Source organism: Heterocephalus glaber, unplaced genomic scaffold (assembly GCF_053883595.1).
Source record: "Heterocephalus glaber isolate CG9 unplaced genomic scaffold, H.glaber_assembly_v1.0 deba00001531, whole genome shotgun sequence".
Taxonomy (NCBI): domain Eukaryota; kingdom Metazoa; phylum Chordata; class Mammalia; order Rodentia; family Bathyergidae; genus Heterocephalus; species Heterocephalus glaber.
In genome coordinates this window covers 15,604,727-15,617,230 of record NW_028258329.1, presented here as the reverse complement: position 1 = coordinate 15,617,230, position 12,504 = coordinate 15,604,727, and the positions used below count along the sequence as shown (strand labels likewise).

The window sequence follows — 12,504 nt, the reverse complement described above, 5'->3', positions numbered from 1 at the left end:
TTTTTCTTTTTACTTTTCTAAGTCCTTTGTACTCCTACATAACTTTTGAATTTCAATATCCAATTCTTCATTTTTAGCAAGTATACATAGACCTGAATTTTTATATATACCTTGTGTTTTCTAATCCTGTTAAATTCCAATACAAGTTCTAGAGGCTCCTAGAGATTTCTTAGTATTTTCTCTGTAGATGATCATTTCATCTACATATAAAGATTTTGCTTCGACCTTGCCAATCCTATCCTAATTGTGTCATTTTATTGCAAGACTATTTTGGTTTAGGCCTATGTTTCAAAGTTTAATGGACAGATGAAGAGTAGGCATATCTGCCCTTGTTCCCCACCTTAGAGAGAAAGCATTGTATCTTCTCCATTCATACAAGGCGTTTTTGCTGGAAGTATGGAGTTCATGTCTCTGAGCTGCTGAGAAGGTTCTGTTCTACTTCTAGTCTCCTGATAGCTTTTACCATGAACAGCTGTAGAATTTAGTCTAATACGTTTTCTCCAACTAGGGACAGGATCATATGGCTTTTTCCTTTCCTCTGTTAAAATGATGACTTTTGGGGATGGATCTTCCAATGCTGAACCAACACTGCCACCCCTATGAAAAAACCACTTTCTGCATACTGCCAGATCTGACTTCTAATAGTTTGTTTTGTAAAACAAATTTCTATCTATGCTCATACATTTTTCTTCTATTATCTTTATCCACTTTTAGGATTAGCACAATGTTGAGCTCCTAAAATGAAGGGAGAAGTGTTCCTTCTTTTTTCTGCTTTAATTGTTTGATATAATGTATTAGTTAAAATGTAATGAGCCTGTTGTTGTCATATAGTTAGGTTTTCAAGCTAGGAATATACTTTCTTTAATAGGTGCTATTCAAATTTTATATTTCCACCAGAGTTAGTTTCATTAATTTGTCTTCGAAGGTACTTCTTAGAAGATGTCAAATTTATTTCCAAAAAAATTTTTGTAATATGCTTTCTATATCCTTTTAAATTCTGTAAAATCTTTGGTAATGTCCCCTAGATCTTGATACTGTAATTTTAAAAATGTATAATTGATATTGTGTAATAGGAAGAAAAGGTCTAAAGGTGCAGGGGAAGTGGGAGGGGTAGGGGAAAGAAAAGAAGGGAAAAGAAAAAATATGAGAAAAGGAAAAAAATGGAAACAAAGTCTTTGCAAATAGGGAAGGGTGGAGGGGCTGAAGGGAGGGCAGGGGAAGGGGAAAAAAATAAGAACCAAGATGCTCATGTAAAGGTACAAGATCCCAGTGATGAATGTGACTGTATTTTATACCTAAAATGTACCAATGAACTTAATGGGGAAGAAAGAAAGAAAGAAAGAAAGAAAGAAAGAAAGAAAGAAAGAAAGAAAGAAAGAAAGAAAGAAAGAAAGAAAGAAAGAAAGAAAGAAAGAAAGAAAGAAAGAAAGAAAGAGAGAGAGAAAGAAAGGTATAGGAAGAATACATGAAATGAAGAAAGCAACATAACCACAGAAGGAAACTGGAGCAATTTATACATAAACCCCAAATACAGAGGCAACCACCAGAAGCCAGAAGAACCAAAGAACAAATTCTCCTAAGAGACCCTGGTAAGAAGCATGGTGCTTGAACTAGATTTTAGCAATTCATAAAAGAAGAAATTTATTGTGTTTAAATACATAAAAAAAGTTTCTTTGTCTCTAGGGAGGGAGGGAAGGAAGAAAGAGGGAGGAAAGGAGGGAGAGATGAAAGTAAGGGAAGGAAAGAAGGAAGGCAGGATGGAAGGGAAAATGTTTTTAAATTTGCTTTTCGTCCCCTGCAAAGTGATAAAAAGTAGGATTTACTTTTTAGTTTCATCTAACAGACGACAAAATCAGGGAACTATAATTTGAAGACATTTCCCAAATCCAAGCATATCAACAAAAAATAAGACAAAATCATAATGGATAGACAAATTATCATTATTCAAAGCCAGTGGTTCTTGACTAGAGATGATTTTGGTAATTCCTGGAGATGTTTTTAGTTCACTAATCAAGGACAATGGGTGGATGTTACTATTAGCTAGTGGATAGAGGTCAGGAGTGCTGCTAAACATCTTACAGTGCACAAGACAGCCCCCAGCAAATAAGAAATGCCAATAGTGTTGAAAAGCTTTAGCCTCCCCATGTTGAAAAGCAGTGAGCAAACTATGTCCTACTGCCTATTCCATTGGGACACAGCCATACCCAATCATTCATGCATTGTCCGTAGCCACTTTTATGCTTCCACAGCAATTTGGATAGTCATGACAAAGACTACATGGCATACGAAACCTACAACAACTGTTAGGTGACCTTTTATAGAAAACTTCCTGACCTCTGTCCTATAACACAAGCTATTATGGGATAGGGACCAAGGACAATCCTTTCATTATTGGCCAGGTTGTATACTTTGCAACTCAGGAGAACAATGCCATATCTCTGTGTAGAAGGGCCAGGTAAGAAGAGTGACTTATGAAGACCGGTGAGCTCTAGTAGAAATTTTTCTAGAAAATCTTTTCATGGGCTCACATACATTTACTAAGTATACCAACCTTCAGCATTAAGTGTCTACATAAAGCTCATCCTGATGGAATATTAGAGTCTTAATAATTGATAGCTCTGACTTTACAGAGACAATGTACTAGATCTTTCAGGATGAAAATGTCATCTGGGAAATCAATGGCACTAGTTGCATTTCTTAAACATCTCTGGAGTGACACTGCTAAAGTAAATCCTTAAAAATTTACCCTGGGCTTTGGCAAACCAGGAAGTGCTATTCTCTCTCCTTGGCATGGTATGAATATGGAGATCATTGCAAGCAAGAGCTGCTGCACCTACTTGCTCTTTTGCATCTTCCAAATCTGAGTCTTTGTCCATCTCCTCATCACCATCATCTTCAAAATCCTCTGGATGGGAAGAAAGGATATTAAATAAATGAGGGTTTTCTTTGCCCGGGAATTAGACTCTCATCACACAGGTGTGGATATTTTTTTTTCTCACAAATAAGGAACACATTAAGTGTACAGTAGCCCTACACAAACACACTCTGATGATGCCTCCTACTACGTGTAAAGGGTGTGCAAACAGGTACTGAGCACACTGTATCGTGAAGTCTCATGGACTGTCACACTGAATGCAAATGTTACTCTGGTTTTCCTCCCACAGAATTTGGAAGTATTTATGCAACTGACATTGCCAAAGTTTAGAGATTATATGTATGCCAATTTTCTATAACTTAGATACTACCTAGCTTGAGTCCCCAATTTTTAAATTAAAAAATGTATTTGGGACAAAAGTCATCCAGTGTCTTTATAAAGCATTCAATGCTATTGTGGGAAAAATTGTTCCTGTGGAAAACCTGTTTCATGGTAGAAAGACAGGGCTGATAGGCATTGGAATCTTTTGACCTTAAGATCTTCCTGGAGGTTAAATAGTCATACTTTCAAATATCCTAATATGAGAAACATGGGGTTGTAAATAGCAAAAGTTTTATTTCAGCTTTATCCTTGGGCAAATTAATTCCACCACCAGTCAGTACAGTAGAGATGCTCGCTCACAGAATTGTGAATAGATTTTTTTAATTGGCTGAGATGACTGTACAGGCATTCTATAGCTACCAAGCAAAATGGCAACAGTTAATAATTAAGGACAAAATAGGTGATCTTGGCATTTGTTTGCCCTGTTTATAGAAAACTGCTTGTTCATTTGTGTCTCTAATTGGCTTATTAGACGATCATGGTTGACCTGTAAAACTACTTTTATGTGCATTCTTCTGACCTATTTTTAAAATGTGAAACTCAAAGCTCAGGCTGTCTACTTATTTTACCTTCTGCTGGGTCACAGGGGGGTGCAGAGGGGATGCTCCCAGGAACCAGGAAGGCATAGGCACTGCAGGCTGTGACCAAGGGAAGGGGACTCTTGGGGTAGCATTGCCTCAGGATCTGAAGCACAGCTGAGATGACAGGCTCCATGCTCTCATTGTCCAGACAGTTCTGAGCAAAGGGAAAATGTTATCAGACACTGACATCTGTGCACAGACCATTGGCTGTAAATTATTTCAGGTAGTGAACTGCACACAACCTAAATGGACAGTAAACAGCATTAATGTGGAATGTCTCATTTGAACGTGGTCTAATGTAGAATTTGCATTTTTATTTCTCGTTCATTGCTCATATGACAGTGAAATGAAATTTAGTCTGCTATTAGAGTTAAAATTATTTCAAGAGATGTTGCACCCAAGGAAAGACATTGCCCTGGACAGCTGGGTAAAGGGAAGGGGGACACCTTTCTGCATCCATCCATATATCATTGTGAATTATTGCCTAAGTTGGAGAATGAGTAGCTGAATTGATGGAAGTCTTGCTTTTCTCGTTCAGCTGTATTTAAGAGAAAAATAAAAGGAAAAAGATAAAACACAAAATCAGAAGAAAAGACTAGGTGAATCCCTTGTACTGAAATTAAATAGCATGCCTTGTCTCAAAAGCCCACAGTGTTGATCCCTCTTGGTATCTGCCAAAACAAAGAAAAATTGGGTTTGCAGATGTAACATTTTGATACTGATGGAACATGACAAGATCCTTCTTTTTTCAGACACTGTAAAAAGTGTAAGAACAAGTTTACTAAATTGAGAGAAAGAGTTGAGTATAGTTCAGTATCTCTTTGGCAAAAAGACTACCATTTTCTTTAGTTTCTTAGGAAATGTTTTATGTACTGAGTTGGTAGAGAAGTTTGACTAGTATGAGCCTCCAGTTTGATACTGCTAAAGGGTGCAGCAAGCTCAGAGGTCAATAAGTCACAGCAGCAGAGGTAGCAAAGGCTGAGTACCCACCACAAGGCACATGAATGTCTATGATGCTGCCACACTATGGTACCTTCAGGCCCATATCACATGTAGCTCCACATGAACAAACACAGAAAAAAATCTTAATAAAAATTTAACCATGAATCCAAGCTACCTAAATGGCTCCAAAATATACATAAGCCAACTTTCTCAGTGTTTTTATTTTATTTTATTGGTACAATTTAGGTATACAATATAATGACATTCATCATTGGAAATTTGCACCTTTACATAATCTCTCTTGGTTCTTATTTTTCCCCCTTCCCCTGGCCTCCCTTCAACCCCTCCATCCCTCCCTATTTACAAAGACATTGTTTCTATTTTTTTTTATTTTCTCATATTGATTCCATTCCCTTCTTTCCCCTACCCCTCCCACTTCCCCTTCCCCTTTGCCCCTTTTCTTCCTATTTCACATTATCTATTATACGATTTAGTCCTATTTACACTTTTAGTTTCTCACACTAGAGAAACTATTTGGCATTTACATATGTGTGTCCTATTTATTTCACTTAAGAGTATCGCCTCAATGTGCATCCATTTAGCTACAAATGTCTCTAATTTCCAATTTTTTATGCCTGAGTAGTACTCCATTTTATAAAAAAAACACATTTTCTTTAGCCAGTCTCCAGTTAATGGGCATTTGGGCTGTTTCCAAGTTTTAGCTATTACAAAATGTGATGCTATGAACATGGGTACACATATATCACTATGGTATGATTCTTCTAATTCTTTGGGGAAGATACCCAGCAGGGGAATGGCGGGGTCAAATGGGACCTCTAGTCCTAGTTCTTTGAAGTATCTCCATACTGATTTCCACAGTGGTTGCACCAGTCTACACTCCCACCAGCAGTGGAGCAGGATCCCTCTTTCCCCACAGCCCTGCCAGCATTTGTTATTGATTTCATGATAGCAGCCATTCTTTCTGGGGTGAGGTGGAATCTCAGGGTTGTTTTCATTTGCATCTCTCAAATGACCAGTGATGTTGAACACTTTTTCATATGTTTATATGCTATTTCTACTTCCTTGTCTGAGAAATGTCTGTTCATTTCAGATGCCCATTTTTAGATTGGGACTTTAAATTTGGGTGGTCTGATCTTTTAAAGTTCTTTATAGATTCAAGATAGTAGGCCTTTTTCTGGGGAAAAGCAGGTGAAGATTTTTTCCCACATTGTGGGTTGTCTCTTCACACTGTTGGTGGTTTCTCTTGCTGGGCAGAAGCTTTTTAATAAGAAGAGATCCCACTTGTTGATTGTTTGTGCTAGTTCACGGGCAACTGAGGCTTTCTTCATAAAATCTTTTCCTACACCAATGTCTTCAAGAGTTCTACCTAAACTCTGTTCCACCCAGTTCAGCGTTTCTATTTTAATATTTAGATCTTTAATCCATTTTGATTTTAGTTTAGTGCATGGCAAGAGATATAGGTCTAGTCTTAATCTTTGGCAAGCTGAAACCCAATTTTTCCAGCACTATTTATTAAAGAGGCTATCTTTCCTCCAGTGAGGGTGTTTGGCTCCTTTATCAAAGATGAGATGACTGACTGTGTCTGGAGTTGTTTTGGCATCTTCTAATCTATTCCACTGGTCCTCAGGCCTGTTTCCTTGCCAGTACCATGCTGTTTTTATCACAGTAGCTTTGTAGTATAGTTTCAAGTTGGGGATTGTGATACCCCCTGCCATGTCTCTGTTACCTAGCTAGGAATCTGTCCATTTCTTCTGTGTTTTCCATCTTATTGGCACATAGGTTCTCAAAGTAGGCATTGACGATCCTCTGGGTTTCTGCTGGATCTGTTGTAATTTCACACTTTTCATTCCTAATGCATGGATTTGGACCTTTTCTTCCCTTTTTCTGATAAGGTTGGCTAAGGGTTTATCAATTTTGTTTATTCTTTCAAAGAACCACCTTTTGGCTTCATTAATTTTTTGGTATTGTTCTTAGTCTCCATTGAATTAATTTCTGCTCTGACCTTTATAATTTCCTCCCTTGTGTGACCTTTGGGTTTCTGCTGCTCTTCTTTTTCTAGAAACTTGAGATTCAGCATCATGTTGTTTAATTGGGCTTGCTCTGTTTTCCTAATATGCGTATTCACTGCTATGAATTTCCCTCATAAGACTGCTTTCATTGTGTCCCATAGATTCTGATATGTTGTCCTTTCATTGTCATTTAATTGTAGGAACTGTCTGATTTCTTTAATTTACTCTGTGACCAATTGGTTATTCAGAAGTGTGTTGTTCAATTTCCATGTGTTTATGTAATTTTTGTGGTTTCTTTTGCTATTGATCTCCAATTTCATCGCACTATGGTCTGATAATATACAGGGGATAACTTCAATTCCTTTGCACTTACTTAAACATGTTCTATGAATGAGTATGTGGTCTATTTTGGAGAATGACCCATGTGCAGATGAAAAGAATCTGCATTCTGATTTGATGGGGTGGAACACTCTGTAAATATCTGTTAAGTTCTTTTGTTCAAGAGTTTGATTGAGTTCTAGTATTTCATTACCTTTTATCTAGTTGATCTATCTATTTGTGACAGTGGGGTATTGAGGTCCCCCACTACTATTGTATTAGTGCATATATGACTTTTCATGTCCATTAGTATTTGTTTTATATAATTGGGTGCAGTAGTGTTTGGTGCATAGATATTTATGATTGTCATCTCTTCCTGTTGGATTGTTCCCTTTACAAGGACATAGTGTCCTTCTTTGTCTCTCTTAATCAGTGTTGGTTTGAAATCTACTTGATCTAAAAAGAGGATAGCTACTTCTGCATTTTTTTCAGGTTCCCATCCCATGAAGTATTGTTTTCCACTCTTTAACTTTCAATCTATGAATTTTTTTTAAATTAAGTGTGTTTCTTCTATGCAGCATATTGTTGTATTTTGCTTCTTGACCCATTCTGCCAGTCTATTTCTTTTGATTGGTGAATTGAGACCATTAACATTGACTGTAATAACTTATACATGTTGACTTATCATTGTCATGACTTTTTCTTTTTGTTGGAATCTCCCCCTTTACATTTAATTTCTTGTCGTGCCCAAAGGATTCATTCTGCTGTGCTTCGTGAGGTTGTGATCCTCATTGCTGTTCCTAGGATATTATCTAAAATTTTTTGGAGTGCTGGTTTGGTATTCATGAAGTCCCTAAGGTGCTCTTTGTCATGAAAGTACCTTATTTCTCCATCAATCTTGAAAGATAGTTTTGCAGGGTACATCAATCTGGGTTGGAGGCTGTTTTCCTTTAGGGGTTAGAATCCATCATTCCAAGCTCTTCTTGCCTTGATGGTTTGTGTTGAGAAGTCTGCTGTGATTCTGATGGGCTTTCCTTTGTATATGATTTGTTTCTTTTCTCTAACTGCTTGTAGAACTTTGTTCTTCTGTTGAGTTTCTGGAATCTTAACAATTATATGCCTATGTGTAGATTTTTTTGATCAAGGCTATTTGGAGTCCTATATGCCTCATTTATCCATATGTAAAATTCTTTTCCTCTGCTTGGGAAGTTTTCTGCCATTACTTCTGTAAACAGTTTTTTAATGTCATCTGCACTCTCTCCTGTTTCTTCTTTGACTCCAATCAGTCTTATGCTATTCTTCTTTGCATCATCTAGCAGGTGCTGGATTGATTTCTCATGGTCCCTTACAATTTTGAAACAATTTTTCTTATCCTGGTCACTAATTGCAATCATATCTTCTACATCTGAAATTCTGTCCTCACATTGGCTCGTTCTGCTGTGTAGACTTTCAGTGGAGTTTTTAATCTCCTGGATATCTGTTTGTATCTGTTTTACAGATTCCATTTGTTTCCTATGCTGGGATTCCATCCTGTTCCTCAGCTCCTCTATTTTTTTATCTGTCCCCACACTAGATTTATTAATCATGTTTTGCACTATGGGCACAATCTCTGCTGTCATCTGAGAAATTATTTCTGATTTCATTTTCTCCAGATCCTCTTTTGTTGCCAGTTCAGGGAGTCTAGGTGGTTGACTATCAGAGTGCTCCTGTTCCTTTCCCTTTGGGGTTGCTGTAGGTGATCTGGAAGTCTCATTTTGAGACTTGTTTATGTGTTTTTTCATTTCAGTGCAGGGGGGGTGGTGCTGTTGGTGCCTGCACAGCTCACCTCCTCTGCACTGGGAGCAGTGTAATGGCAGCCTGGAAGCCCCTTGCTCTGGGCTGGGAGTGGTGGAATGGTGGCCCGGAAGCCCCTTCCTCTAGGCTGGGAGTGGTGGAAAGGCAGCCCAGAAGCCCCTACCTCTGAGCTGGGATCAGTGGAATGGCGGCCCAGAAGCCTCTACTTCTGTGCTGGGAGTGGTGGAAAAGTGACCCAGAAGCCCCTTCCTCTGGGCTGGGAGTGGTGGAATGGTGGCCCAGAAGCCTCTTCCTCTGGGCTGGGAGCAGTGGAACGTTGGCCTGGAAGCCTGTCCTCAATGTTATTACCCCCCAGTGGCTCTGTCTTCACACAACATTTGCAAGGATCAGCACTTTAAACTGGATATCTGCCAAGAGGAACATATCAAAATAAGAGCAGTAGTCAGAGTGCACCAGCTCCTTCTCCAATGTGTTCTCCATGCTTCCATTTACATTTAACTCCCTATCCATAGTAATGTTACAAGAGGACAAAGGTGACAAACAGAAAGTCCTCCTTACATCAGATGTGACTTTCTTTCCCCTTCCTTCAGAGGCCTCAGTCCTGGCCATTAGTTTTGTGGAGTTGATGGAATGGATATTGCAGAGAGGTGCAGGAGTTCTGGTTCTTTGTGTGAGAGCTCTCCACATCTGGAAAGGGTTCATCCCCGTAGAAGATTAAAGGAGCCTCTTCCAACTCCACCATCCCTAAAGAGAGGACCTCACTGGGGGACTCTGGGCCAATCATCTTAATAAAATTAAAAATAAATATTCCCTTTGGGTTTCAATTGGTTTGTGCTGCTTCTTGTATTTGGCTCACTCCACAACTCAATGTGCTCATTGTTCTTTCTGTATCACACTGATTTTGCATCCATGGAGAGAAGACCTGGATCAAAGCTATGAGATTTTCCTAAACTTGAGGCTATGGTGAACTTCATTCACGTGGAAAAACCTGAAAACCTTCTCTGAAAAGTTGTCATGGTCATGGACAATCACCAACTTGTGGATCCAGATTCAAGATTATGCCTTTTCCTGAATGACCTTGGTTGACAGGAGTTAGTTGAGGAGGTGTGAGGATTATATATACACAGTGCTATTGGGTTCCAGCAAATAGATGAAATGGATTTTCAGAAGTTTGGACCACAATTTTCTCATCTGGAATGCCTGTTTGTTTAGCCAGTTTTTTCCTGGTAGCAATTCCAGGGAAATGATTCTTATCATAGGCTTGAATTAGGGCTTTGATTTGAGATCCTGTGACATTTGTCCTGATTTGTCTGGTTTCTTCCTGCTTGAAGTGAGGCTTGTCTTGTACCTGGGTTTGAGATTTCCCAAAGTTACATTTATACTCTCGTCATTTGCACCTTGTTCTCTGGTTCTGAAACCAAGTCAGAATTTGAAACTCTGAGATGCCAATTACTTTGGCCAGATAGTCTCTGGTATCTATACCAGGATAGGGGTTCTTTTCAAACCATTCATTAAGGATATCCTTTTGACGCTCCTTTAAAATCATCCTCTGTCGTCGGCTTTTTCATCATTCAATGATGATACAAGATACTGTTTTGGATCTTAAACATTCCCCAAAGGAATACTGAAGGTTTGTTCATCAGCTCATCTCCCTGCTAGAAAGTGAAATCTCTACAAGGTGGGTCCTAGTGGAAGACAGTTAGATTATTAGGGAAGTGCCCTTGAATGGGATGCTGGGACCCTGGCCACTTCCTTTCTCTCCTTTTTGCCTCCCAACCGTCATGAGGTGAGAAGTGTCCTCTGCAATATGCTGGCATTGCAACGCTCTACCCTTCCACAGGCCCAAAAGCAACAGGGTCAAGCAACCATGGATTAAGACCTCTGAAACCAAAATAAAACTCTGGGCCAAAATCAAACTTTCCTTCTTATAAGGTGATTTTCTCTAGTATTCTGTCACAGTAATGGAAAGCTGAAAAAAACACAAAATATGCTGGTTAATCTTGACTGTCAATTTGACTGGATTAAGAGACTCTGGGAGAGGTGATGGAATTATGAGGACCCTAACCTCATCAGTGAGTTAACCCATTGATGAGTTCATGGCTGAATGAGCTATTAGAAGTGGATCATGAGAGCATGGGGCTATATCAGGTCCTAGCTTCTTTCTGTCTCTTATCATTCTCTCTGATTTCTGGATGCCATGAATTCAGAATTTTTTCATCACCAAGCCAGTTCATCACGTTCATTCTACCTGTAGCCAGTTGACCATGGATGGAAACCTCTGGAGCCATGAGCTAAAAACAAACCTTTTCTCTTTCAAATTGTGGGTGACAAGTAGATTGTGCTGATGACAGGAAACCTAACCAAATACAAAGTAATAGAAATCCTTAGGTCTACTTGTCATCATTCTCTCAAGACGAATGTATAGAGGCTGTGCAGGACTAGAACAAGAATGGGGTAACTGAGGTGCCCAGAATGCAAAATTTAAGAGAGCATTTGCTTTAAATCTCCTATAACTGCAGGGTTGATATTGTTGTAAGTATCATAACATGAAAAATCTCTGAGAAATAGGATCCCTGTGGACAAATGTCTCAGAATTGGGGGCAAAGATTTTTAGGTTACTTTCTCCCATTACACCCAGTCATATATCCATTACTTGGAAAAGATGATAAAATATGAAAGTTCTTAAAACATTCAGTGTTTTCTCACAATTACCCTCTCTGAATTAGCTTTGGGATAATAAATACCCTACGTCTTTTTTTTTTCGCTTAAATTCTTTTATTGGTACATTTTAGGTATACAATACATTTACATTTATCACTGGGTACTTGTACCTCTATATGATGCATCTTGGTTCTTATCTTTTCCCCATTCCTTGCCCACCCTTCCCTATTTACAAAGACTTTGTTTCCATTTTTTCCTTTTCTCATAATTTTTCCTTTCCCTTCTTTCCTTTCCCCTTCCCTCCCACTTCCCCTACCCCTTTGGACCTTTTCTTCCTATTACAAACTATCAATTGTTCTTGAGAAAGGAACCCTTCTCCATTGTTGGTGGGAGTGCAGACTGGTACAGCCACTGTGGAAATCAGTATGGAGATACCTCAAAGAACTAGGGCTAGAGGTCCCATTTGACCCAGCTATTCCCCTGCTGGGTATCTTCCCAAAAGAATTAAAAGAATCAGTGATATATGCACACCCATGTTTATAGTGGCACAGTTTATAGTAGCTAAAGCTTGGAAACAGCCCAAGTGTCCATCAACTGGAAACTGAAAAATAAAGATGTGGGTTTTTTCTTTATAAAATGGAGTACTTCTCAGCCATAAAGAATGAGAAACTAGAGACATTTATAGCTAAATGGATGCATATTGAGGCCATACTCTTAAGTGAAATAAATAGAACACACATGCATAAAAACCCTACTTCTATAATACATAGGCAGGACCAAGTAACAGACAATAAATACCTCAGAACCTGGAGCCTGACCACCTGGATTCAAATCATGGGCAGAAGGTATAACTATGTAACGCTGTGCCCCAGTTTCCTCATCTGCAAAATGGAGATGATAGCAGGGCCTCTCTAATAAAACT

At 38.8% G+C, this 12,504-nt stretch overlaps 1 protein-coding gene across 2 annotated transcripts in view; it reads right to left on the bottom strand.

The window, feature by feature from the left end:
* Agbl1 (AGBL carboxypeptidase 1) overlaps window positions 1-12,504 on the bottom strand; it is an 832,602-nt gene that overhangs the window by 660,363 nt on the left and 159,735 nt on the right. For both annotated transcript variants that reach the window (XM_087188360.1, XM_021264792.2), the window contains exons 8-9: window positions 3,826-3,991; window positions 2,838-2,905 (exon numbers count right to left, since the gene is read on the bottom strand). In XM_087188360.1, coding sequence (XP_087044486.1) covers window positions 2,838-2,905; window positions 3,826-3,991 — 234 coding nt within the window. The remainder of the gene's footprint in view (window positions 1-2,837; window positions 2,906-3,825; window positions 3,992-12,504) is intronic.